Source organism: Heptranchias perlo, chromosome 12 (genome assembly GCF_035084215.1).
Source record: "Heptranchias perlo isolate sHepPer1 chromosome 12, sHepPer1.hap1, whole genome shotgun sequence".
NCBI lineage: Eukaryota > Metazoa > Chordata > Chondrichthyes > Hexanchiformes > Hexanchidae > Heptranchias > Heptranchias perlo.
In genome coordinates, this window is record NC_090336.1 from 24,136,449 (window position 1) to 24,162,464 (window position 26,016).

Here is a 26,016-nt window from a genome sequence, read left to right on the forward strand (position 1 = left end):
TTAAATCCTTTTCTATTTCTTAATTCTACCCATAAAGTCTCCATTATCTGCTTACCTCTTGTTATATCCTTTATCATCATTAAAGCAATTTCATCCTTAATCACTAAGGCTACTCCTCCCCCTCTACCAGTTTCTCTATCCTTCCGATAGACCTTATAGCCTGGTGTATACAGTTCCCAGTCCTGACCATCTTACAGCCATCAGTAATGGCTACCATGTTGTTCCCTCTAAGTTAAATTTGCGCCTGTAATTCATTCAATTTGTTCCTTATACTCTGTGCGTTTGTATCAAGAACACTTATTTGGGCCACACACCCTTACCTGTCCTTCTGCTCCAATGTTGTTTTTCTGACACATTTCTTATTTCTCTCCCCTGATTTAATTACTTTACATCTTTTAGTTTTCCCTTCACCTGTAGTGCCTAAAGCATAATTTCTGACTATTACACTACTCTCTTCCTTTGTTTGTTTTAGAATTATTTATACTAGCTTTTCCACCTGAGCCCTCCCCCCCCCCTCTCCATTTGCGAGTTTATAGTCAGGAGTTGGGTGTGTAGTTGAAAAGGGAAGAGGTACGGATGGTGATTGGAGTAAGGGGATGGTGGAAAAGAGAATGGGTAGTAAAAAGGTGAAGGGATAGGGAATGTGATGGGAGTTGGGGGGGGGTGGGGGGGGGGAGGAGGGGGAGGCATGACTGATTGGGAGAGGGGATGGAAAGAGAGCTGCTGAGAGCTACATTTTCCCTGCAACAGCTGTTGGCTCCTCTCCCCGCCATGCCATGCTATGCTATATCATCTACCACCTCTCACCCAGAAAAAAAAAGACAGAGGGAAAAAAAAAAGAAGAGATAATGGGACAGAAGAGAGAAATAGAGACCCAAGCAGAAAAGGAGAGACAGAGAGAATCAACAATACAAAGAAAGTGACCATATTCTGTGGCTCACGGTGTGCAATGACAGGGTGGCTCATTCCACCAGTCTGCTGGCTTTTTACAATACGGGGGATGTTTGGTGTCAAACATGTGGCTAACCAGGAGCCTATCCATTACAAAATGGTCTAAGTAAATAGAAAGGAGTTCTACTCTATCAATGTGCAGGTGTTCAGTAACCAGCAATATCATATCATGCAGGTGCTAATGCCTGCTTTCTGGGCAGCACCCATTGTACTTTCAATTTAATGCAATCGTCTGCGTCAGGCGTACTTGAAGACAAAGATAGACTGAAGAGGATCTTCCAAGAGCCATCCTCTCAACCCACTTCTAGAAGCAGAGTGTTGAAACAGCAAGGCCTCTGAAACCATCAGCATCATTAATGGGGTGCAAAGAGCCCCCAAGGTCTCTGTGATCATCATTGTCAGTTGCATGTTCTATAACCTTGATATACAAAAGAGGCCTAACTATGGTGAAGGAAAAAGCCAAACCCAGAAACAATGCCTGCGTAGGAGGCAGACAGTGACCATGTGGATGTAGCTCCTGAATTACCAGTGCAGCCGGGAAGGCTGGTGTGCTAGGGGCTCCTACAAGGTACATTAAGATGAGTCACTACCCTACTCCTTGAAGCTAGTAAGAGAATCTCTTAGATTTGAGTCTAAGACCTCTATAACAGCAGTGTGATCATACAGGAGAGATACTGCCACTGTGCTGAGAAACTGTGCTCAGCTACATTGTCCCTGGAGTTGCTGTGCGCCCCATAGAAGGCTGCAGTGCAGCCAGCTGTTCATCCATGACTGCACAAATTCAGTAGTGACCTCCTCCACACCCCTCACCAGACCTTGCAGGATATTTTGTACAGACTCAAATGACTTTTGCAGATGATCCTGCTTAGACAGCACTCTTCCTCATAAGCTGACCCCATGAGGTCAGAATCCCTAAGCACTACCACAAAGTCAGGATCCGTGTTGGTGCTCCAGTCAGTAGGTGCCTGCACTTGATCTATCACCACCACTTGGTCCCCAGCCTTGGTTCTGTCAGTAGCACACACACCTCTAATTCAGAAGGTAGTGGGTTCAAGCCCCACTCCCGGATTTGAGTATATAATCTAGGCCGATACCGCAGTGCAGTACTGGATTGTTGGAGGTGCCATCTTTGGGATGAGATGTTAAACTGAAGCCCCATCTGCCCTCATGAAAGATCTCATGGCACTATTTGAAGAACAGCAGGAACGTTATCCTGATGAGTATTTATTCCTCAAACCCCACCACCAAAAACAGATTAATTGATCATTCATCTCATTGCTGTTTGTGGAACCTTGCTATGCACAAATTGGCCATCATGTTTTGCCTACGAAACAGCAGTGACTACACTTCAAAATTACTTCAGTGGCTGCATATCCTGAGGACACGAAAGGCACTAAATAAATGCAAATTCTTTCTTTCCTTTGCACTGTGACTCACCCAGTTAATGCTCAAGTTCACTGTCTCCATCCTGTGTAGCACCTGGCAAAGGTGGTGTGAGTGATGCAGGATGATGTGTTGATTAGTGACACTGGCTGTGGCATCAGTTTGCTAGTCCGAGATTATTAACTCAGAAGAAACATGTCAAAATACTGCGTCCAAGATGCACCGTCAAACATTCCTTGCCTGCTCTGTCCCATGTTTTGAGGTTCAGTAATGCTGTGTGTAAGCGACTGAGTGGGAGGACATGACAAGATAAGAACATTGTGGTAATAGGCCTGAGCTTCAAGGAGTCCCCGGTCTTCACCCTCCCCATCTTCCTTGACTCTATTGCACCTCATGATGTTCAGACCTCCTCAAATGAAGTCAAGGGCTTCTAGAACCCAAGAGCTCTTCCAGTTGTGCTCAGCTCCTGTTCACATATTATCCGTTGACGTAAATTATAGTGAGGCCTTTTAACCTGTGGGTTTGCAGGTAAAACTAATATACACCTCCATCTGGAGACATTACATCCTAGTGATAGTTATTGTTTTAGTTAACTGCTTTCGTGTGTATACACACACACATGCTGTCAAAGAAAATAAGCTTCTAGATGCAGTAGCTGTCCCAAATGGCTGAGCTATTAAAAGAATAACCCTCGTTTTACATAATCAAGCAGGGTTACCTTGCTATCATGTATATTTCTTTCTTGTAATAAATAATTATTAGTTTGCCTGAAATACATAAGTGTATCATCGTGGTGCTTATCGGAGAGATCAGTAGTACACAGCCATACTATTTCTGGTATAACCCAGTAGTAAAAGAGTGAATTGTTAGCCCTGAGATATATACATGCCATTCACTACACATAAGGTTAAATTTTGGTTCATAAGAAGCATGGGGCTTCTTGTGGAGGCAGCTTTTTGTGTTGAGCAGGAGTAAAGAGTGTTGGGAGATGGCCTGAATTGTAACAATGATTTAATTACCCTTTTCAATAACATTTCCTGAGGTACTGGGGAAGTCTTTTTTAAAAGCCCTTAAAAATACACCGCAATAACAGTTTCCTTTCTCTCTCTCCAATACACAATTTCTGCCATTGAGAACTTTCTCCACTGAACCCCAACTTTTGAAAACTCCACTATTATCCTAGTCTCTTGTTTTTAACTACTACACTCGATTCATTTGAAGTTGAGTGATCAGACAAAAGCTGATGAGATTACATCCAGAAACACAATCATGAATCCCTACACAATAATATCCAGATAAATACCTCAACATGGTCCAATCAGCACATTATACAAACTCATCTGCAGAGGTGCCAAACACCTTCAATAGCTTCCCTTCAAAGACTCAAACACAGAAGTGAACCATTATTAAACTGGGGCATAAAACACCCTTTTGATCTCTCCGGTGGTTATCATATGAACATGGCAAGTTACAATCTACACCCGTTTGACAGACTGGGAGTGCTGCCCACTTCCTACTGTGTCCATTAACAGGTACAGGTACTTGTGTGCATTTTGTATGAACATTGTCAATTATATATCATAAAAATATCAACCGCATGACATTGGTTAACATGATAAGGATATAATAATGAAAATAAAACAGTAGCGCCTTATCACTTCACACAATTAATCACTTGAAGTGTACTGACTGTTATATAAACAAATGTGTCAGCTATTTCAACCAACATTTAGCAAACATCAATGAGTTGCATGACAGTTGACCTATTTTTTTTTGCTGGTATTGATTGGGGGGAAACTTCCTATTCTTCTTCAAACAGTGTCAAAGAATCTTTAACAAGACAAACAGGACCTTCGTTTAACATCTCATCCAAAGGAAGCTCACTTGAGCATCAGACCGAGATTGTGTGCCAGAGTCGGGCACGAATCCTCAACCTACTGACCTCAAAGATGCTATCCGACCTATCGATCCTAAACCCTCTAGAACTCTCAGCTCACCCAGCTTAATATTTAACTACATTTGGAGCACTCTAATGTCTTTAGATAAATTGTTCCAATTTTTTTTTTAAATCATCCTTTAAGCAAATAATTTTTAATGAAACATTTGTTGTTAAATTTAAATGAGTGAAAAATAAATTATGATCTCTGGTCCTTCTGGCCTGACTAACCTTGAAATAATCAATAATCTCACCAACATCGTAAGACATGGAGCAAAGTGGAAGAAATGGACTTAAATTTTTTTTACAAAAATCTCTACTGGGGCTAAATTTCCTCCCCTTTATCGCCCGTTTTCAGTGGTACCGAGCAGAGTGGGGGAGGGAAAGCAGCTCCCCATTGATCCCACTATTTAGGGATTTTCCTTCAGACGTGACACTGCATGTTGAACATCTGGGAGCAAAAGCCAATTGTGCCAATGAAGAAGTTACATCAATTCATCATGTTTTCCTTCATTAACACCTTGGCAATGCTGGGCCTTAGGAACAATGTTGTGTTCTCGGGTCCAGTGTTGCTAAAGAGGTGCAAGAGATTTTAACATTTCAAATGGGCCACAATCCGAGTTCAGTCAATTGTAAGGCAAGTCACTGCATTGAGTCAGCATGCAAAATTTAATAAATTTCAAAGACTTCTTCAGCTGCCCCAGAGATTTTTGGCCATACTCTGTTATCGAAGGCACTCCGGACCTGCAGCCATGACATCCCGCTCCCTGCCCTAGAGTTAGGCCCCCTGGTGCAACCTGAAATCTCATCAGGAGTCCAGAAACCAGTACTTAAATTAGCTGACCCTGCAAAATCCACCCGATTCAGTATTGGGAGCCACAGCCAGCACAAAACCCACCCCACTGCAGTTCCATTGAAAAATACAGGCTTTGGTATTTGGTTGGCATTATGGAAATTACTGGACATGTTACTCAAGTAGCAGGCTGTCCGTTTCAAAACCAGAGGAGGTGACAAGCCTTGCGCCGATGCACCAGATTTGCAATCCCATGTTAACTTGAATAGTGACAGAAAACAATGCTTTTTTTGTCTTATTGCCTACAAGCTGTAGTTCAAAACCTTATTAATCTTTATTTATTCATCACTCTGAATGAAGATGCACATTAAAGAATAACAATGAGACCGCTCCATACTATCGGGTCACAAAAGAGAGGCATAAACACATTTCTGTTGCAAATATAATCAGCACATCCAAATAATTGAGCTTTTCAGACCACCTGAAGGAGGATTGCATGAAATTTGAAATACAAGTCAGGAGGGGGGGGAGGGGGAGGTTATCAGAACGATGATGATGCGGTTGGGAACTGAAGTGTGGTAAGTATTTCTGAGGCCATGCATGAGCTGGTATTACTGATCACCCTCATCATGAGTACTTTAGTTGGCATCACAGAAGTTTGCCTGAAAGCGATGCAGAACTGAAAACTTACAAGCGTTACGGAGCTCAGTGCAATTGCTACTTGCAGGTGAATACTGGCCAAATCTGTCTTCTATATCACAAAGGAGATTTCCATAAAGTGGTTGCTGGCTCTAAACATCACCTCCTATCTGAGTTAGGTAGCCAACAGGAAGAGAAACTATACGTTGCTGTTTATTTATCCATGATGTGGAGATGCCGGTGATGGACTGGGGTGGGCAGTCCATTTATGGACTGGGGTGGGCAGTCCATTTATCCACTGCTTAACGCATGTTAAAACATTGCCAAATTGCTTCCAAAAGAATCCTGCTTATAGAAAAAAAAGTTAGCAACAAGTTGCCTTTCTGTGGCGTTTCTTACATGCAGGAAGACATCTCAAAGTGCTTTGCATTTAGGAGGAAATAAAAATAGATGCAGAGCAGGAGGGGAAAAGGAGATGTTTTGGAGAGAATCAAAGGAACAAAGAGAAAGGTTTTGAGAAGGTTTTTGAAAGCACGTAGGGAGATGGCGAGGCGGAGGGATTGGGACGAGGAGTGCGAGAGCATAATAGTCGAGTGACCAACGGTGGAGCAGAGGGAATGGAGCATCCTGGTTTAGAGGAGTAGAGATTGCATGTGGGGACATAAAACAGGAGATGGTGACTAAAGTAGTGTGGGGTGAGGCCATGGAGAGGTTTTAAAGCGAAAAAGAACTTTGAAGTCAACTTGCTGGGCAGAGGGACCCAGTAGAGCTTTCGAAAGGGTAGGAATGGTGGGGCTTTGGGACGTAATGTAGGTAAGCAAACGAGTTGCAGCATTTTGATGAATTGCAGTTTACGATGTGTTGAGGCAGGGAGGCCAGCTAACAGACATTTGGAGATGTCGAGCCCTGAAATGATAAAGGCATGAACTAGTGTTTCAGCAACATACAAGGACAGGTATGGATGGAGGCAGGCAATGCTGCAGAGTTGGAAGAAAGCAGTCTTGGTAACAGAGTGGATGTGGGGGAATGAAGCTGAGCTTAGGGCTGAGATGGCAGCCAGGGAGGCCAGAGGCACATAGGTACTATTTTTTAAATTCGTTCATGGGACGTGGGCGTCGCTGGCGAGGCCAGCATTTATTACTCATCCCTAATTGCCCTTGAGAAGGTGGTGGTGAGCCGCCTTCTTGAACCGCCGCAGTCCGTGTGGTGAAGGTTCTCCCACAGAACTGTTAGGAAGGGAGTTCCAGGAGTTTGACCCATCGACGATGAAGGAACGGCGATATATTTCCAAGTCGGGATGGTGTGTGACTCGGAGGGGAACGTGCAGGTGGTGTTGTTCCCATGTACCTGCTGCTCTTGTCCTTCTTGGTGGTACAGGTCGCGGGTTTGGGAGGTGCTGTCGAAGAGCACTGGTGCTGGTGGGAGCCAAAAAGGATGGCTACAGTTTTGGCAACATTAAGCTGGAAGAAATTTGGGCTCATCTAGGTTTTGACCGGCAGTGGAGAATGAAGTAATGGTTTTTGGATTGTTGAAGGAGGTAGGACTGGATGTCATCAGCATACATGTGACAGCTGATCCCATGCATCGGGATTATGTCAATGAGGTTTAGCACATAGATGGTGAAAAGGAGGATACGAAGAATGAATGAATCCCTAAGATACACTAGAAGTGACCATCTGGACGGAGGAGAAACCATTGGAGCCAATGTGATGCCTGCATGGTGATGGGTATAAGAAGAACCAGGGAGAGAGCTGTGCAAAAGGTGGTCTGGAAAGTAGAGACATTGGAAGAGGATGGAGTAGTCAATGTTGTCAAAGATAGCAGAGAGGTTTTGAGAAGGATAAGGAGAGACAGAGAGCCACGGTCAGAGTCGTACAGGATATCATAGATCATCAAAAAGCTAGTGTGATCTTTCTTTGACAAGATCATTTATAGAAGGTCAATATGAATTAGGTAAAACTACTCAAGCAGACTAATTCAGGTTCCCTTACTCCACTAAATAGGCATGATGTGGAGATGCCGGTGATGGACTGGGGTGGACAAATGTAAGGAATCTTACAACACCAGGTTATAAATAAAACTGTTGGACTATAACCTGGTGTTGTAAGATTCCTTACATTTGTCCACTAAATAGGCTGCTGATGGATGAAATTACAAGAAAATTCACCAAACCTGTACCACTGACTCTCCGAATTGCAATTTGTAGAGCAAGACTTCCTGCTAGAAGCACGGAATCACTGGATTTGCTCTTACATTTCAACTCCATATTGTTCTCTACCATATGATTTGTCAGTCCCAAATCACTTTTTTAAAAATCATACGGGCATATTCCACTGAACATCAATAGGATTTCTTCACTCATATTTACGAATGATGCAGTATTGTACTGTGGTGTTGTTGCATGTTTTGATTTCCTGACAAAGACAGCATTTGTGTTGTTGTCAGCTTGGATCAGTTGGTAACACTCTTATCTCCAAGGGTTTTAAAAGAGGTGGCTGCAGATATAGTGGATGCAATGGTTGTGATCTTCCAAAATTCCCTAGATTCTAGAATGGTCCCTGTGGATTGGAAGGTAGCAAATGTAACACCGCTATTCAAGAAAGGAGGGAGAAAGAAAACAGGGAAGTACAGGCCAGTTAGCCTGACATCATAGTAGGTAAAATGCTAGAATCTATTATTAAGGATACGGCACTTCTAAAATCATAAAATGATTAGGCAGAGTTAATATGGTTTTATGAAAGGGAAATAGTGTTTGACAAATCTAATAGAGCTTTTGAGGGTGTAACTAGTAGGGTAGATAAGAGGGAACCAGTGGATGTAGTATATTTGGATTTTCAAAAGGCGTTCGATAAGGTGCCACACAAGAGGTTGTTACACAAGATTAGGGCTCATGGGATTGGGAGTAATATATTAGCATGGATTGAAGATTGGTTAACGGACAGAAAACAGAGAGTAGGAGTTAAACAGGATATTCTCGGGTTGGCAGGTTGTAACTAGTGGGGTGCCACAAGGATCAGTGCTTGGGCCTGAGCTGTTTACAATCTATATCAATGACTTAGATGAGGGGACCGAGTGTAATGTATCCAAGTTTGCTGATGATACAAAGCTAGGTGGTAAAGTAAGTTGTGAGGAGGAAGCAAAGAGGCTGCAAAGGGACATGGACAAGTTATGTGTTTGGGCAAGAAGATGACAGATGGAGGATAATGTGGGGAAATGTGAAATTATCCACTTAGGTAGGAAGAATAGAAAAGCAGAATATTTTTAAAAAGGTGAGAGACTAAGAAATGTTGGTATTCAGAGGGATTTGAGTGTCCTTGTACACGAATTACAGAAAGTTAACATGCAGGTACAGCAAGCAATTAGGAAGGCAAATGGTATGTTAGCCTTCATTGCAAGGGGTTTGGAGTATAAGAGTAAGGAGGTCTTACTGCAATTATATAGGGCTCTGGTGAGACCACACCTGAAGTACTGTGTACAGTTTTGGTTTCCTTACCTAAGGACGGATATACTTGCCTTAGAGAGGGTGCAACGAAGGTTCACTAGGTTGATTCCTGGGATGAGAGGGTTGTCCTATGAGGAGAGATTGAGTAGAATGGACCTATATTCTCTGGAGATTAGAAGAATGAGAGGTGATCTCATTGAAATGTATAAAATTCTTAGAGGGCTTGACAGGGTAGATGCTGAGATGCTGTTTTCCCTGGCTGGAGAGTCTAGAACTAGGGTCACAGTCTCAAGATAAGGGGTCAGTCCTTTAGGACCGAGATGAGGAAAAATTTCTTCACCCAGAGGGTTGTGAATCTTTGGAATTCTCTATCCCAAAGGGCTGTGGATGCTGAGTCATTGAATATATTCAAGGCTGAGATCGATGGATTTTTGGACCTTTCCTTCAACCACCTAGCTAACCTATTCTTAAATATTGATATGGTCTGTTTCAATCGATAACTCTAGTCGTGCATTCCACACCCTCACTCCCCAATGTAAAATAGTAGCTCCTGCTCTCTATCATAAATCTCATATCTATGTCCCCTTGTTCTAGACCCCTCAATCATCGTTTCGATCTACTCAGTCCCATCCTTTCATCATTTTAAACCCCGTAATCTCTTTTGCTCTAATGAAAAGAGACACAAACCAACTCTCCATTGCTGTATCTGAAAAGCTTGGGGTTCTGCTTTAAGTCTTCTTTCCCCCAGACATGTTCCTGCAACTCCAGTGTTGCATGTTTTGTTAGCATCTTCATCTTCGGAGGACAAAGGCTCTAACATCACTACTGATAAAAACTGTATTCTTAAATATTCCTTGTAAGCTCTGATGGTACTAACGCCTCTTTGAATTCTACATTTGGGCAATTTTTACAAAAATCCTCTACTTTTTCCCCTTGGGGCTATCCTGGTGTCTCTTCAATATGTACTTTTCTTACCAAAGCTGTTTTCGTACTGCTTGTCCCTTGAGAGTTTCTACGTTGAAGTTATTGGTCCTCGCAGGCATGATGAAAAACGCAACCACAGTTACTTCACTCCGGTTCGCCTGTTTCGGAGCAGAGAAGCAGAGACATTAAATTTGGCATTCCCTTGTACACTGAATTAACTCCTCTAAGATGACACTTACAACATGGGCGACATAGTTTTAACTCATAGACTGCTGACAAGTCCTGGAAATTTGTTCATCACTGTTGCACACTGTCCCCATATCCCTATCCTTGACCTCAGCGAGCGGTCAAGGAGAGGGACAGAGTAGGGGACAAGCGTATGAAGTGAAGGATGGCCACATAATCAAGGTACTGGAGGGTTGCCGGTGCCTGTGGAATCAAACTCCAGCAACAGTCAGCCTTCAGAAGAAACTTGGAGGAGCAGCTGGATGCTATTTTTGGCAACAAATGAGAAAATAAACACTGGAGTCTTGACGGACTCCCCTGGTAAGCTGTTTCATTTTTAGTTTGCAGCCTGGAGTGTTGCTTTAAGCACCCAATGCTAGCCTCAGCTGGCAATTCTACTGAATGATGAACAAAAAGCATCTCAGGGGTATATGACTGACATTTATGCAACTGCTCTACTCCTTGTGCTTTCAAGTGGAGCAATATCTTTTGACGGTGGAATTGTTTTGTAAATAGAGGAACCAACAAACTGCCTGTGGCACTACTCCTCCATTTATTACTGCAAACAATGAATGGGTTTGTTTTCCCACTAGAAATTCACTCCAAGGACCATATCAGATAATTATTTTCGTACAGGCTTAATGGAAGATCCTCAGGCAAGTGTTGGGACAACATGGGACCCTAAATCAGGCTGAGTAGCAGAATTGCACACTTGAACTAGAATACCACCCTTTCCATTTGTCACCAGTTGAAAACCATACCCTGCGCATTTCACGGCAAGATCTAACTTCATAAGTGATTGTGTTTCAATTCCCAGTCTATGCTGAGTTGGCTGATCTTCGCCAGGCAATTAAGCCTCAGCATCTCCATATTAGAGACAGTAAAATCAGTCAGGGCTTCTGCTCCTGATCGCTATCCAGTGACACCTGCTGGAAAATGTGCAAACGTAGCCATTGGATCAGGGCAGGATCGGGCTCCGCCTTCATCATCGTCACTGTCTATTCACTGAGGCTTGGATTTTCCATTTGCCGTTGTTCCAATGCCAGCAGTAACTGCAGGGCAAGCGTGACTTCTGGAGTCACAACCAAGCGAGAGTCACTGGCTGAGAAATTGGCTTTTGCACCGGAAACCAGCGGGAAGTGGGCAGCGTGCCTTGAACACACGGCCAAAGACGTTGGCCCAAGGCTCACTTCAAATTGGGCCGCGGGCCTCGTTTCCACAAAACCGGGACTGCATCGGGATGCCCGATTGGCGCCTGCAGCTCGTTTCCAAAACTGGCTGGCTCGAACACCGGGGGGAGGGGGAGAGGGGCGAAGCCGGGTTGGCAGCGGCCCGCACCATTGTCGAGGGGCACTCCTGCTTCTCCGCCCTCCACATTAAGGTTAGTAAAAAAAAAGTTACATGCCTTTTTGTCGGCAGCTTCCAGTGATCCCTTTAAGGAACATTGGTTAGGCCGCAGTAAACCCAGGAAAACTGAGTCGGCATGCTCCACCCAGTTTCTAACGAATTTGGGTGCCAGGTCCGAAATCAGGGTATTATGCCTTTAATTAGCATATTGTGGGTCCCTAATAGCTGTTATTCAGACGGGTGCTCTGGACACGCTGAAGCCAGTGCACTTACAGGGGAGCAAATCGGGCCGCTCAAAATCCATCCCCCAATCACTCATTTAGCAGCCAGAAATCAGGTGCATTTTTCTTTTCAATGCTGGGCCCGTGACGTCTGCATCTCTGTCTTCTTCAGCAGAGTCAGGACGTGCGCTTGCCGTCCGGTGAGCTCTTTCCAGCCTGTAATTTTCCACCTGCTCCTGTTGACTTGTGCTCTGTGAATCACCCATTCCAGACCCCTCTAACTCACTATCACTGCTGGTTTCTGTGCTAGTGTTTGGAAGGGTGGGCGCGAGTGATAATGCATCTTTGGGAGGGTTCTCCTCCTCAGCCTGAGCTCCTGCAAGGCCCGAGATGGCTGATGGATCTAGAGAAAGGGTAAGCACATAATGCCAAGCGTGAGTAGCAGCAGATGAGAGGCAGTGCAATGAAGCGCCAGGCTGGCATGTTGAGTGTGTAAGTGAAAGAGCGGAGTAGAAAGAGATGAAAGAGAGAAGGAAGTGAAGATGCCCAAACACCCCGCTGTGCATGGCCTCCAGTCTGGCCACCTCCAATGTTGCACGTCCTCTCTCTGCCAATGATGCTGATGGTCGCATCGTCCATTGAATGTCAGGATACGTGTAGAGGCAGGACCTCTTCCTGCTCCTGTACTCTCCCTCATGTTGTGTGCCATTTTCTCCTGCATAAGAATGGAAGTGGGTTAGTTTATGCCCTGCTGAACGGTTTTGAAAATGTCTGAGGCAGATTAACATAGGGTGCATGAGAGGGAGAAGCAGCACTGGCCAAGAGGGGAAGTATTTGTGAAGGCAGTAGTAGGTCTTAAGAGTGCAACTGAAAGCAGAAGGAGGTGCTATAAAGTGTTCCATTTTCATTGGAGAAGAGGCATGGGAAGCAGGGGAGGGAAGGATTGGTAGTACTGGGGCTAAAGTAGGGTGGTGCAAAGCTATTCAGAGAGTAAGAGAGATTTGAAGGTGAGTCTTACCTTGGCAGTCCTGGTGAGGTAATTAAATTTCTTCCTGCACTGCAGCCAGGTCCTGGGAACAATGCAGCTTTCTCCACTGCTGCTAACTCATTTGTCTATCCACCCATCGCCCGTTGGAGGGGACGAGAGCCTCCTTCCTGCTCCTCACTTGCTCTATGAGAATCTCCATAGATTCATCAGAGAATCTGGGGGGCCCTGGACGATGTTATGCTGTTTGCTGCTTCAGCATCTCACTTTCCACGAGCCACTATTGAAAATCGCACCTCCCCTTTAAGGGGCTTCGGGCTGCCTTTAAGTAGCGGCCGCCCCACCTGATTTCTCTCCCCTCCAATCAGTGAGCTGCCAATCATGAGTGAAATTAGCACTGGCAACTTGCCAATTCAATTTAGATGAAGCCTGATCATGAAAATTGATTGGGCCTCTCACTGACAGCATTGGGGATGTGAGGCAGAGGCCCCACCTACCCAATATAAGCCCGGGACAAAAAGTGCTCCCCCACATTCTCCAACATACCATTTGTTTGCAATGCCAAGGGAAAACAACCAGTCGTGTATTAAAAGCTTTACGCCTGCATGCACTTCCTGCTAACTGTTTCTATTATAACGTCCTATGCCTGCATTAATCATGGAAACTGCTACTTGTAAAACTTGTCAGGCTGTAACTGCACCCTCCCTTGAATGGAAGCGCTGCAGAGCCCCCACTGGCAGGAGGACGTATTAACAGCATAAGTGTAGATAGAAGATTATTATGGGATGATTTGATAGAGGCGTTTAAAATTATGAAGGGAATGGGGCAGAGTAGATAGAAACAGATTGTTTCCAGTGGTTGAGGGGACATAGATGCAAAATTAAGTGTAAGAGGTTTAAGACAGAACGGGAGAAATATTTTTACACAGAAAGTTACGAGGCTGTGGAACGAACTATTGGAGTTAGTAATTGAAGCAACATTTAAGAATAGCTTAAATAGGTGGTTGAAGGAAATGGGAATTGAAGAGATATACATTTACCAAACCAGTCATTAGGAAAGATTCTTAAATATATTTCCAAATAAACTTTACAGTAAAGTTTATTATCACCCTCAAATTTAAAAAACTGTTTTCTCCCTTCGCAGCTAAGCTTCCACTAGAGTCTCTGGAGCTCAGCCCTCGCTGACTAACCCAACACCATTATTAAAATCATGTGCTTTCAAGCTCCCCTGATATTTCACTGGGTCGAAGATACCGCCTGTTGTGTGGTACTGAGCCGTAAAGACCAGCAAGGCTCCATTCCCGGTCAGTGTTCTGTTAGTGGGGATCTCAGTCAGGGCAGTAGATGGAGCACTGCAACTGGCTTCAGTGCCCTTGGGCTGGGAAGGAGTCAAGACAAACCAGCCAGGGTTCCCAGTCTGTCCAAAGATCCCCTGCTGGAAAGTGCCTATCTGTGGAAAACAATAACGAGTTACCTTTCATGTAACAGGATATCCCGAGGACTAGGGGGGGCCTGAGCAGGAGGAGGCAGAAAAGTTGGGGGGGGGGGGGAGGGTGAAAGCACATTCAAAGAAGTACGCTCTGAGTTGTGCTTTGATGGTGGGTAGAGATGCAGCAAAGCAGAGGGATTTAGGCAGAATTTGACAGTGCAGGGGAGTTTTACCTGAATATCAGGTGAGATCAGTGTGATGGTAAAATAGCCCATTGACACACACTGTCTGGGCTCACAGATGAGAAGTGGCCAATTGGGTCAGTACGGGAGTGCTGCAGGTGCTCATGGAAGGACACCCCAGCCGGGAGTTGGTGCATTCAGGAAAAGAGCCAGAACATTGCGTTTGTGATGAATTTTAGCCCTGTTCCATGTCCGGTGCATAACTGTAACAGATTTTGTTATTCACAGGAAGTCCTGCTGTCAACAAAACACAAACAAGAAACCACCCGTGTGCAGTTTCAAAGTCAGAATTAACCACAACGTACTTAAGTAGCAACACTGACGCTTGCATTGGGCTGTGGGGAAAATGTTATTTTCCCATTGGTATCGGATACTGGAGACACCCAACCTGGCGTGTTGCATGTCGTATTGGTCACCAGGCTATAGGAAGTGAGCAACTGAGACATTATCAGGTTCTCGGAGTCTAAGTTATGAGCCAGGGTTAAGGAGGCTAAGCCTGCTGTTGTAGGAAAAGACAAGGCTTTAAGGTGACCTAATAGAAATTTTGGAAGCTATCAAGCAGACCGATAAAGAAAAATTGTTCCCAGTGACAAAAAGTTCAAAAACTACGGGAAATAATTTAAAATTTACACAAAATAGTAGGCGGTGTAGAGAATAAGATTCCAAGGATGGCAATTGAAGGAGTTCAAGAGATAGCTTAATACCTGGGGAACCAACCCTAGCAAGAGTCGGTGCCTTCAGGTGAGGAAAGACGGGAGAATATCAACTTCTAGCTGCAGCAGAGTGTAGAAACCCCACATCAGGGGTTGTGTTACCATTACTGTGACAAAAAAAGTAATGAAAAAGATGGGATTTGCTGCCATCTTGTGGCCAAACACTGCATTGGCGAGGCAATGTCTAGAAACGCTTACAAAAGAAGAGCGAGCTGACTGAACCCATGGGGTCAAACAGCAGCAAACTACACCTCATCCCTTTGTTTAATAAATTCCTTTTTTCCATGGTGGTATCTTCCCAGATCAAATTCCTTCCCCCCCCCCCCCCCCCCACCCCACCCCACGTTTTATTTTCCTTCACCCACATGGCTGGTACTTTAAGTTCAGGTGTACATAATCCCATTCCTGCCAGCATAATAGAGTTATACAGCACGGATAGAGGCCCTTCGGCCCATCGTGTCCGCGAATTATTAAAATGTGAAACAGCACAGGAGTCTGAACTTTCAGCGAGGGCTGCAGTGGTTCAACAGTGGATCTGAGCGCACTGTGCGGCTTCTGTTGGATAAGTATCTTCAGAAAAATGTCATAGCAGAGCATGAGAAGTGTTGTGATACGCAGATATTCCCAAGACACTGGGATCGCCAGATAGAACATGCTGGTCTTTTCTATGTCCCTGGTTCCAGACTCACACCTGTCAACAAGCAATTCAGACTGGAAACAAAGGATGATCCAAAACGGTTACCGCCTCTCACCTTGAGCAGATAATTAAGACGAGATAGAGCTTCTAGAAATACGTCAGCACCCTTGTTTGAGAACTCGTATCTTCCCGCAATGAAAATGAACAGGGTCTTATCTAGGTCGAAGTTCAGACATCTGGAGAAAAAGTATGACAGATTTTTAATGCGTGACATTCTGATAAAACAGTATTAGAGGGGGCTGGTGGTACAGAAGGTTTGGCACTGACATTTCACCTCTGGCACATGGGTTCAACTCCAGACCAAACTGATGGGATGAAAGTCTTCTTTATCTGCAGGCATTATTAATTTGGGAATATGGATAATGATAACGATAAGGGTAATGCCAGGGTTAGCAAACTACAATTATGAAGAGAGGCATGAGATATGAAACTATTTTGACTGGAGCAGAAGAAAGTGAATAGGAAAGGACTATATTCTCTAATTGGGGAGTTGGTGATGGGAGCTCATTAATTTAAAATTGTAACTACGATAGTTAGGAGAGAGGTTAGGAGAAATTTCTTTACACAGAGTTATTGAAGTTTGGAACGCTTTGCTGCACACAGCAGTTGAGGCAGAGAACATTGCATCTTTTAAAAGAGCCGAGGGCCACAGACAGAAAGCAGGGCAGTGGGATAAATTTTGGATTGCGCTCACGAAGAGCTGGCACAAACACACCCCAGCCGGCAGGAATGGGGGGGCCGCGCAGTTAAACTCACCTCTGAAAATTTACCGCCGATTTTTCCGCCCACCATCGCTTTAACTCCGCCCTTCTTTTAGGCGGCGAGTCGCCCGCTTCATTACCACACGTAAATTGGGGTCCATTGGGACCCTGATTACATTTTAACCGCCGACCGAGTAGGGCACCCACCGTTGCCGCCCAGCTCAGTAAAACCGGTCAGATGAAATGGAGGGGCGGGATTTTAATGAGGCCTGGGAGTTTAAAGTAGCAGGGCCTCAAATTGATGCCATTTGGGTGTTTTATGCTCATTCCGGCCCCCCCAACCCCGCCCCCCCGCTTTCAGTTATAATCCCCACCTGATGTGTCAAATGACCTCCAGCTGCACTGTAAACTACTAGGGCTCCATCCAGTTCCTACTGGATATTGTCTTACAGCATAAAAATGTCCCTAATTTGGCATTAAATTGGTAATCTCACTCAGAGGCCACAGGTTGGCCGGCTGGCTGGCTGGCTTTGGAAAATAGACAAAAATGTTCCAATGGTGCACTGATGGCTGCTCTTGTAAGATTGGAGTTGAGGTACATTGTTGGGGCAGAGGGACGGGATTTTTACTGGAACCGTGCTGTACCTGACCTGGGACTGCATGACACTGGATACCTGAAATGGAAAGTTCCTCCTTCCCCAGCACTCAACATCCCTCAAAGATTCACCAAAAGTATTAAATTTCAGTGTAGTGCTCTCATCATGGGCATCCAAGATGGACAGGCTCCTTGTAAATTTGGGATTTTATAGATAGAATAATGGATATCTGGGAGTGTGTGACGGTTTGGATGACGAGTAATTTGTAACAATCACCTGAATCCTGAGATGAGATTGCAGCTTTGAGTGAATGTCGACTTCACAATGAAAGATTACTTGTAATGCAATTCCAATGATTTTCATGCTTCAAGCAAATGTTCTCTGGATTTGTGTCTCATATAGAATCATAGAAATTTACGGCGCAGAAGGAGGCCATTCAGCCCATCATGTCTGTGCCAGCCAAAAAAAAAAGCTATCCAGCCGAATCCCACTTTCCAGCTCTTGGTCAATAGCCCTGTAGGTTACAGCACTTCAAGTGCATATTGTGGCAATTACATCTCATATTGTATCGCACAGTGGTGGTTTCGCAATTACACAATAGAGCAGAGTATTTTCTCTTCTCCCTTTGATGGCAGACTTTTTTATTTATTCGTTCATGGGATGTGGGCGTCGCTGGCAAGGCCGGCATTTATTGCCCATCCCTAATTGCCCTTGAGAAGGTAGTGGTGAGCCGCCTTCTTGAACCGCTGCAGTCCGTGTGGTGACGGTTCTCCCACAGTGCTGTTAGGTAGGGAGCGCCAGGATTTTGACCCAGCGACGATGAAGGAACAGCGATATATTTCCAAGTCGGGATGGTGTGTGACTTGGAGGGGAACGTGCAGGTGGTGTTGTTCCCATGTGCCTGCTGCTCTTGTCCTTCTAGGTGGTAGAGGTCGCGGGTTTGGGAGGTGCTGTCGAAGAAGCCTTGGCAAGTTGCTGCAGTGCATCCTGTGGATGGTACACACTGCAGCCACGGTGCGCTGGTGGTGAAGGGAGTGAATGTTTAGGGTGGTGGATGGGGTGCCAATCAAGCGGGCTGCTTTGTCCTGGATGGTGTCGAGCTTCTTTAGTGTTGTTGGAGCTGCACTCATCCAGGCAAGTGGAGAGTATTCCATCACACTCCTGACTTGTGCCTTGTAGATGGTGGAAAGGCTTTGGGGAGTCAGGAAGTGAGTTACTCGCCGCAGAATACCCAGCCTCTGACCTGCTCTCGTAGCCACAGTATTTATATGGCTGGTCTGGTTAAGTTTCTGGTCAATAGTGACCCCCAGGATGTTGATGGTGGGGGCTTCGGCAATGGTAATGCCGTTGAATGTCAAGGGGAGGTGGTTAGACTCTCTCTTGTTGGAGATGGTCATTGCCTGGCACTTGTCTGGCACGAATGTTACTTGCCACTTATAAGCCCAAGCCTGGATGTTGTCCAGGTCTTGCTGCATGCGGGCTCATAAGAACATAAGAACATAAGAAATTGGAGCAGGAGTAGGCCAATCGGCCCCTCGAGCCTGCTCCGCCATTCAATAAGATCATGGCTGATCTGATCCCAACCACAAATCTAAAGAACACAAGAAGTCGGAGCAGGACCCGGCCACATAGCCCCTGGGCCCTCTCCGCCACCCACAGGGCATTGACCGATCCGAACTCAGCTTCATGTCCAATTTCCTGCCCGCTCCCCATAACCCCTAATTCCCTTTACTTCTAGGAAACTGTCTATTTCTGTTTTAAATATATCTAATGATGTAGCTTCCACAGCTTCCTGGGGCAGCAAATTCCACAGACCGACCACCCTCTGAGTGAAGAAGTTTCTCCTCATCTCAGTTTTGAAAGAGCAGCCCCTTATTCTAAGATTATGCCCCCTAGTTCTAGTTTCACCCATCTTTGGGAACATCCTTACTGCATCCACCCGATCAAGACCCTTCACAATCTTATATGTTTCAATAAGATCGCCTCTCATTCTTCTGAACTCCAATGAGTAGAGTCCCAATCTACTCAACCTCTCCTCATATGTCCGCCCCCTCATCCCCGGGATTAACCGAGTGAACCTTCTTTGTACTGCCTCGAGAGCAAGTATGTCTTTTCTTAAGTATGGAGACCAAAACTGTATGCAGTATTCCAGGTGCGGTCTCACCAATACCTTATATAACTGCAGCAATACCTCCTTGTTTTTATATTCTATCCCCCTAGCAATAAAAGCCAACATTCCGTTGGCTTTCTTGATCACCTGCTGCACCTGCATACCAACTTTTTGATTTTCTTGCACTAGGACCCCCAGATCCCTTTGTACTGCAGTACTTTCCAGTCTCTCGCCATTAAGAAAATAACTTGCTCTCTGATTTTTCCTGCCAAAGTGCATAACCTCACATTTTCCAATATTATATTGCATCTGCCAAATCTCCGCCCACTCACCCAGCCTGTCTATATCCCCTTGCAGGTTTTTTATGTCCTCCTCACTCTCTACTTTCCCTCCCATCTTTGTATCATCTGCAAATTTTGATATGTTGCACTCGGACTGCTTCATTATTTGAGGGGTTGTGAATGCAACTGAACACTGTGCAGTCATCAGCGAACATCCCCATTTCTGACCTTATAACGGAGGGAAGGTCATTGATGAAGCAGCTGATGATGGCTGGGCCTAGGACACTGCCCTGAGGAACTCCTGCAGCAATGTCCTGGGGAACTCCTGCAGCAATGTCCTGGGGTTGAGATGATTGGCCTCCAACAACCACTACCATCTTCCTTTGTGCTAGGTATGACTCCAGCCACTGGAGAGTTTACCCGATTCCCAATGACTTCAATTTTACTAGGACTCCTTGGTGCCACACTCGGTACAAATGCTGCCTTGATGTCAAGGGCAGTCACTCTCACCTCACCTCTGGAATTCAGCCTTTTTGTCCATGTTTGGACCAAGGCTGTAATGAGGTCTGGAGCCAAGTGGTCCTGGCAGAACCCAAATTGAGCACTGATGAGCAGGTTATTGGTGAGTAAGTGCCGCTTGATAGCACTGTCGACGACACCTTCCATCACTTTGCTGATGATTGAGAGTAGACTGATGGGGCAGTAATTGGCCGGATTGGATTTGTCCTGCTTTTTGTGGACAGGACATACCTGGGCAATTTTCCACATTGTCGGGTAGATGCCAGTGTTGTAGCGGTACTGGAACAGCTTGGCTAGAGGCGCAGCTAGTTCTGAAGCACAAGTCTTCAGCACTACAGCTGGGATGTTGTTGGGGCCCATAGCCTTTGCTGTATCCAGTGCACTCAGCTGTTTCTTGATATCAAGTGAAGTGATTCGAATTGGCTGAAGACTGGCTTCTGTGATGCTGGGGATATCGGGAGGAGGCAGAGATGGATCATCCACTCGGCACTTCTGGCTGAAGATGGTTGCAAATGCTTCAGCCTTGTCTTTTGCACTCACGTGCTGGACTCCGCCATCATTGAGGATGGGGATGTTTGCAGAGCCTCCTCCTCCCGTTAGTTGTTTAATTCTCCACCACCATTCACGACTGGATGTGGCAGGACTGCAGAGCTTTGATCTGATCTGTTGGTTGTGGAATCGCTTAGCTCTGTCTATAGCATGTTGCTTCCACTGTTTAGCATGCATGTATTCCTGAGTTGTAGCTTCACCAGGTTGGCATCTCATTTTTAGGTACGCCTGGTGCTGCTCCTGGCATGCTCTTCTACACTCCTCATTGAACCAGGGTTGATGGTAATGGTAGAGTGAGGAATATGCCGGGCCTTGAGGTTACAGATTGTGCTGGAATACAGTTCTGCTGCTGATGGCCCACAGTGCCTCATGGATGCCCAGTTTTGAGCTGTTAGATCTGTTCTGAATCTGTCCCATTTAGCACGGTGATAGTGCCACACAACACGTTGGATGGTGTCCTCAGTGCGAAGACGGGACTTCGTCTCCACAAGGACTGTGCGGTGGTCACTCCTACCAATACTGTCATGGACAGATGCATCTGCAACAGATGGATCGGTGAGGACGAGGTCAAGTAAGTTTTTCCCTCGTGTTGGTTCGCTCACCACCCGCCACAGGCCCAGTCTGGCAGCCATGTCCTTCAGGACTCGGCCAGTAGCGGTGCTACCGAGCCATTCTTGGTGATGGACATTGAAGTCCCCCACCCAGAGTACATTCTGTGCCCTTGCTACCCTCAGTGCCTCCTCAAGTGGTGTTCAACATGGAGGAGGACTGATTCATCAGCTGAGGGAGGGCAGTAGGTGGTAATCAGCAGGAGGTTTCCTTGCCCATGTTTGACCTGATGCCATGAGATTTCATGGGGTCCAGAGTCAATGTTGAGGACTCCCAGGGCCACTCCCTCCTGACTGTACATCACTGTACCGCCACCTCTGGTCGGTCTTTCCTGCCGGTGGGACAGGACATACCCAGGGTTGGTGATGGAAGAGTCTGGGATGATGGCTGAAAGATATGATTCTGTGAGTATGGCTATGTCAGGCTGTTGCTTGACTTGTCTGTGGGACAGCTCTCCCAATTTTGGCACAAATCCCTAGATGTTAGCGAGGAGGACTTTGCAGGGTCGACTGGGCTTGGTTTGCCTTTCTCATGTCCGGTGCCTAGTGGTCCAATGCCGGGTGGTCTGTCCGGTTATACTCTTATTATGACTTTTTTTTTTAAAAAGTGAGATTTTACAACTAAGTGGCTTGCTAGGCCATTTCAGAGGGCAATTAAGAATCAACCACATTGCTGTGGGTCTGGAGTCACATATAGGCCAGACCGGGTAAGGACGGCAGGTTTCCTTCCCTAGAGGGCATTAGTGAACCAGATGGGTTTTTACGACAATCATGGCCACCATTACTGATAATTAAGGATAGGGTGACTGAACACCTCGAGAATTTTCAGTTAATCAGGGAGAGCCAACATGGATTTGTGAAAGGTAGGTCGTGCCTGACAAACCTGATTGAATTTTTTGAAGAGATAACTAAAGTAGTGGACAGGGGAATGTTAATGGATGTTATTTATATGGACTTCCAGAAGGCATTTGATAAGGTCCCACATAAGAGACTGTTAGCTAAGTTAGAAGCCCATGGAATCGAGGGAAAAGTACGGACTTGGTTAGGAAATTGGCTGAGCGAAAGGCGACAGAGAGTAGGGATAATGGGTAGGTAATCACATTGGCAGGATGTGACTAGTGGAGTCAGGGATCTGTCTTGGGGCCTCAATTATTCACAATATTTATTAATGACTTAGATGAAGGCATAGAAAGTCTCATATCTAAGTTTGTCGATGACACAAAGATTGGTGGCATTGTAAGCAGTGTAGATGAAAACATAAAATTACAAAGGGATATTGATAGATTAGGTGAATGGGCAAAATTGTGGCAAATGGAATTCAATGTAGACAAATGTGAGGTCATCCACTTTGGATCAAAAAAGGATAGAACAGGGTACTTTCTAAATGGTAAAAAGTTAAAAACAGTGGATGTCCAAAAGGACTTAGGGGTTCAGGTACATCGATCATTGAAGTGTCATGAACAGGTGCAGAAAATAATCAAGAAGGCTAATGGAATGCTGCCCTTTATATCTAGAGGACTAGAGTATAAGGGGGCAGAAGTTATGCTGCAGCTATACAAAACCCTGGTTAGACTGCACCTGGAGTACTGTGAGCAGTTCTGGGCACCGCACCTTCGGAAGGACATATTGGCCTTGGAGGGAGTGCAACGTAGGTTTACTAGAATGATACCCGGACTTCAAGGGTTAAGTTACGAGGAGAGATTACACAAATTGGGGTTGTATTCTCTAGAGTTTCGAAGGTTAAGGGGTGATCTGATCGAAGTTTATAAGATATTAAGGGGAACGGATAGGGTGGATAGACAGAAACTATTTCCGCTGGTTGGGGATTCTAGGAGTAGGGGGCACAGTCTAAAAATTAGAGCCAGACCTTTCAGGAGCGAGATTAGAAAACATTTCTACACACACAGGGTGGTAGAAGTTTGGAACTCTCTTCCGCAAACGGCAATTGATACTAGCTCAATTGCTAAATTTAAATCTGAGATAGATAGCTTTTTGGCAACCAAAGGTATTAAGGGATATGGGCCAAAGGCAGGTATACGGAGCTAGATCACAGATCAGCCATGATCTTAGGCACGAGGGGCTGAATGGCCTACTCCTGTTCCTATGATACGAGTATTTTAATTCCAGATTTTTATTTAATTAATTGAATTTAAATTCCCCAGCTGCCGTGGTGGGATTTGAACTCATGACTCCGGATTATTAGTCCAGGCCTCTGGATTACTAGTCCAGTAACATAACCACTATGCTACCGTACCCCTGCCAGACTACTGCTGGAACCGTACGTCTGGCCACTCGGAGGTGTATGCAAGCTAAACACACGTGGCTCCCCCTCTGACTTCCCTTCGCCGGTACTCACCCCCCAGTGGCGTTCCGCACACCCTCTCATTCTACATTACCCCAGGAAAAGAAGGGAATTTCTTGAATTAAAATGATCTTTATGCTCAGCGCAAAAGGAAAGAATGAGGCCGCATAAACTGGAGGTGGAGGTGTGAAAGCTCAGTTATGAAGATGGACTGATGGTTTGATCGTTTGTGTTTGTGTGTTGCAGGAAGAATGTATCCCCGATAAAATAAAATTGTTGGACTATAACCTGGTGTTGTAAGATTCCTTACATTTGTCCACCCCAGTCCATCACCGGCATCTCCACATCATGATAATAAACTGTTCATTCGTCAGTGTGGAGGAACTTAGACCACAAAGTAAAAAAAAAAATCAAACTAATTGCTTTGTTTACTATGAGGAGAGAAATATCTCCAGTAGGTTACAATGTCGGGTGGTACAGCCCCCTTTCAGCACCAGTGCACTGTGCTGTGGTGCATGTGTGTGAGGGAGAGAGAGGGGGAATTCAAGTCAGCTCCTGTGATTTCCCACACAGGTGAGTTCCTCAACGGAGGACAATGCGGGTGGTGAAGGAGAGGGTGCAGGGGCCGAGGGGAATTCACGCACTTCTTCAGAGGGGAGGGAAGCAAAATTTGCAACTTATCACCTGAGGCCGCACCTGTGCCACACTCGCTGGAATACACATATCCTCTGAATGTTCCATCTCATAAAACCACTGCCCCTCACTGTCCCCAGTGACCAGTACACCAAAAGGGAAAAAGATGTGTGTTACCGCTCACCTACACGTATTTACAGCGCCCTCCCCCCAATACAGAATGAGCGTACATGTCACTTGGTGACATATGACACCCTCCAAATGACAATCTCAGCAGCAGTAGAGGCAGCAGTGAGGTAAATGTGCTTATGTTCCAATGAGGGAAGGGGCTGTAGCACTACCATATAGTGTCCAACCACAGTGGAACCAAACCAGATAAGACTGCTCCGGTACAAAATGCCAGCTTAGATCGTTGGGAGACCACAGAGCTACAGTTCCATGTGTCTCCCCTCCTCCATGTTACTTTTTAACATCTATTCCACAAAGGGGTCTTGGGGGGGGGGGGGGGGGAATGTTGTCCAGTGGTCACATGGTTGAGCAAATAGTTAACTGTCTCTGCCACTTATGTCTCCCGACGCTGACAGTATGGTATCTATTAAAATATCTCAATCTGGCACAGGTCGCATTTGGGATTTCATACTTGCGCTGGCAGTTAGAGGTAAAGCAAGCACTGAATGCAATTCTACAAGGAAGAGAGATCATGTACCTAAATTGCCAAGAATTTACACTATTAGGAGAGTCTTGCTTGGCTGAGGAAACAATTCCAACCATTTCAGGGCAGGAGGATTTCCTAATTGCTATCAGGCAATGCTTTGATTAGAGACCCATATTTTCAGCCTATCTATCTTAGCAGGTTTCAAAAAGGGAAAACCAGAAGTAATTGGCAATTTCTATTGCCTCTCGCCCACAGGTTAACCTATTACACCCACGTGGGGAAAACATTACTTCTCAGGTGAACCCACTGGAACATTACATGATATCAATTCCCCTCCCCACACTGTGTCCCATGTTTGTTAGTTTTGAACTTACCCGTAGAAGTGCCCCCGGACAAACTCCTGGATGTGACTTTTACTGCGTGCGTGCAGGTTCTGGAACTCGTGCATAGCGGAGAACTTCTTTATGTTGAGTCCATTGGGAGTCACCACATCTGAGTAACAGTAAAACAATTTAAAAACATTCATAGAAAATTAAGTCCAGAAGAAAGCTTCGGTAGGGTTAGACAACATTGTCAACTGACTGACTTGCTGTGTGTTTCCAGCATCTGCAGTATTTGGCTTTCGACGTGACTTGTGCAATGTTGCTATGGTCGTGCAACAGTGCCAGAGCTTGTAAGACAAAGTCACAGCCTGTACAACACTGTTGTGACTGTACAATACTGTCCGTGACTGTACAACACCACTAGAGCTTGCAAGAAAGAAGAAAGAACTTGCATTTATATATCGTCTTTCGCAACTGCAGGACATCCCAAAACGCTTTACAGCCAATAAAGTATTTTTGAAGTGTAGTCACTGTTGTAATGTAGGGAACGCAGCAGCCAATTTGCACACAGCAAGGCCCCACAAACTGTAATGTGATAATAACCAGATAATCTGTTTTCAGTGATGTTGGTGGAGGGATAAATATTAGCCCAGACATCGGGGATGACTTTCCTGATTTACTTCGAAATAGTGCAATGGGATCGTTTACGTCCACCTGAGAGAGCAAACGGGGTCTCGGTTTAACGACTCATCCGGAAGACGGTACCTCCAACAGTGCAGCACTCCCTCAATATTGCACTGGCGTATCAGCCTA

At 45.4% G+C, this 26,016-nt stretch overlaps 1 protein-coding gene across 1 annotated transcript in view; it reads right to left on the reverse strand.

Annotated features, from left to right (window-relative positions):
• The window catches only part of LOC137327901 (glycogen [starch] synthase, muscle-like), an 87,691-nt gene that overhangs the window by 25,779 nt on the left and 35,896 nt on the right, over nucleotides 1-26,016 (reverse strand). The window contains exons 6-8 of the mRNA XM_067993810.1: nucleotides 25,255-25,372; nucleotides 15,982-16,102; nucleotides 10,120-10,226 (exon numbers count right to left, since the gene is read on the reverse strand). Of these exons, the coding sequence (XP_067849911.1) occupies nucleotides 10,120-10,226; nucleotides 15,982-16,102; nucleotides 25,255-25,372 (346 nt within the window). The remainder of the gene's footprint in view (nucleotides 1-10,119; nucleotides 10,227-15,981; nucleotides 16,103-25,254; nucleotides 25,373-26,016) is intronic.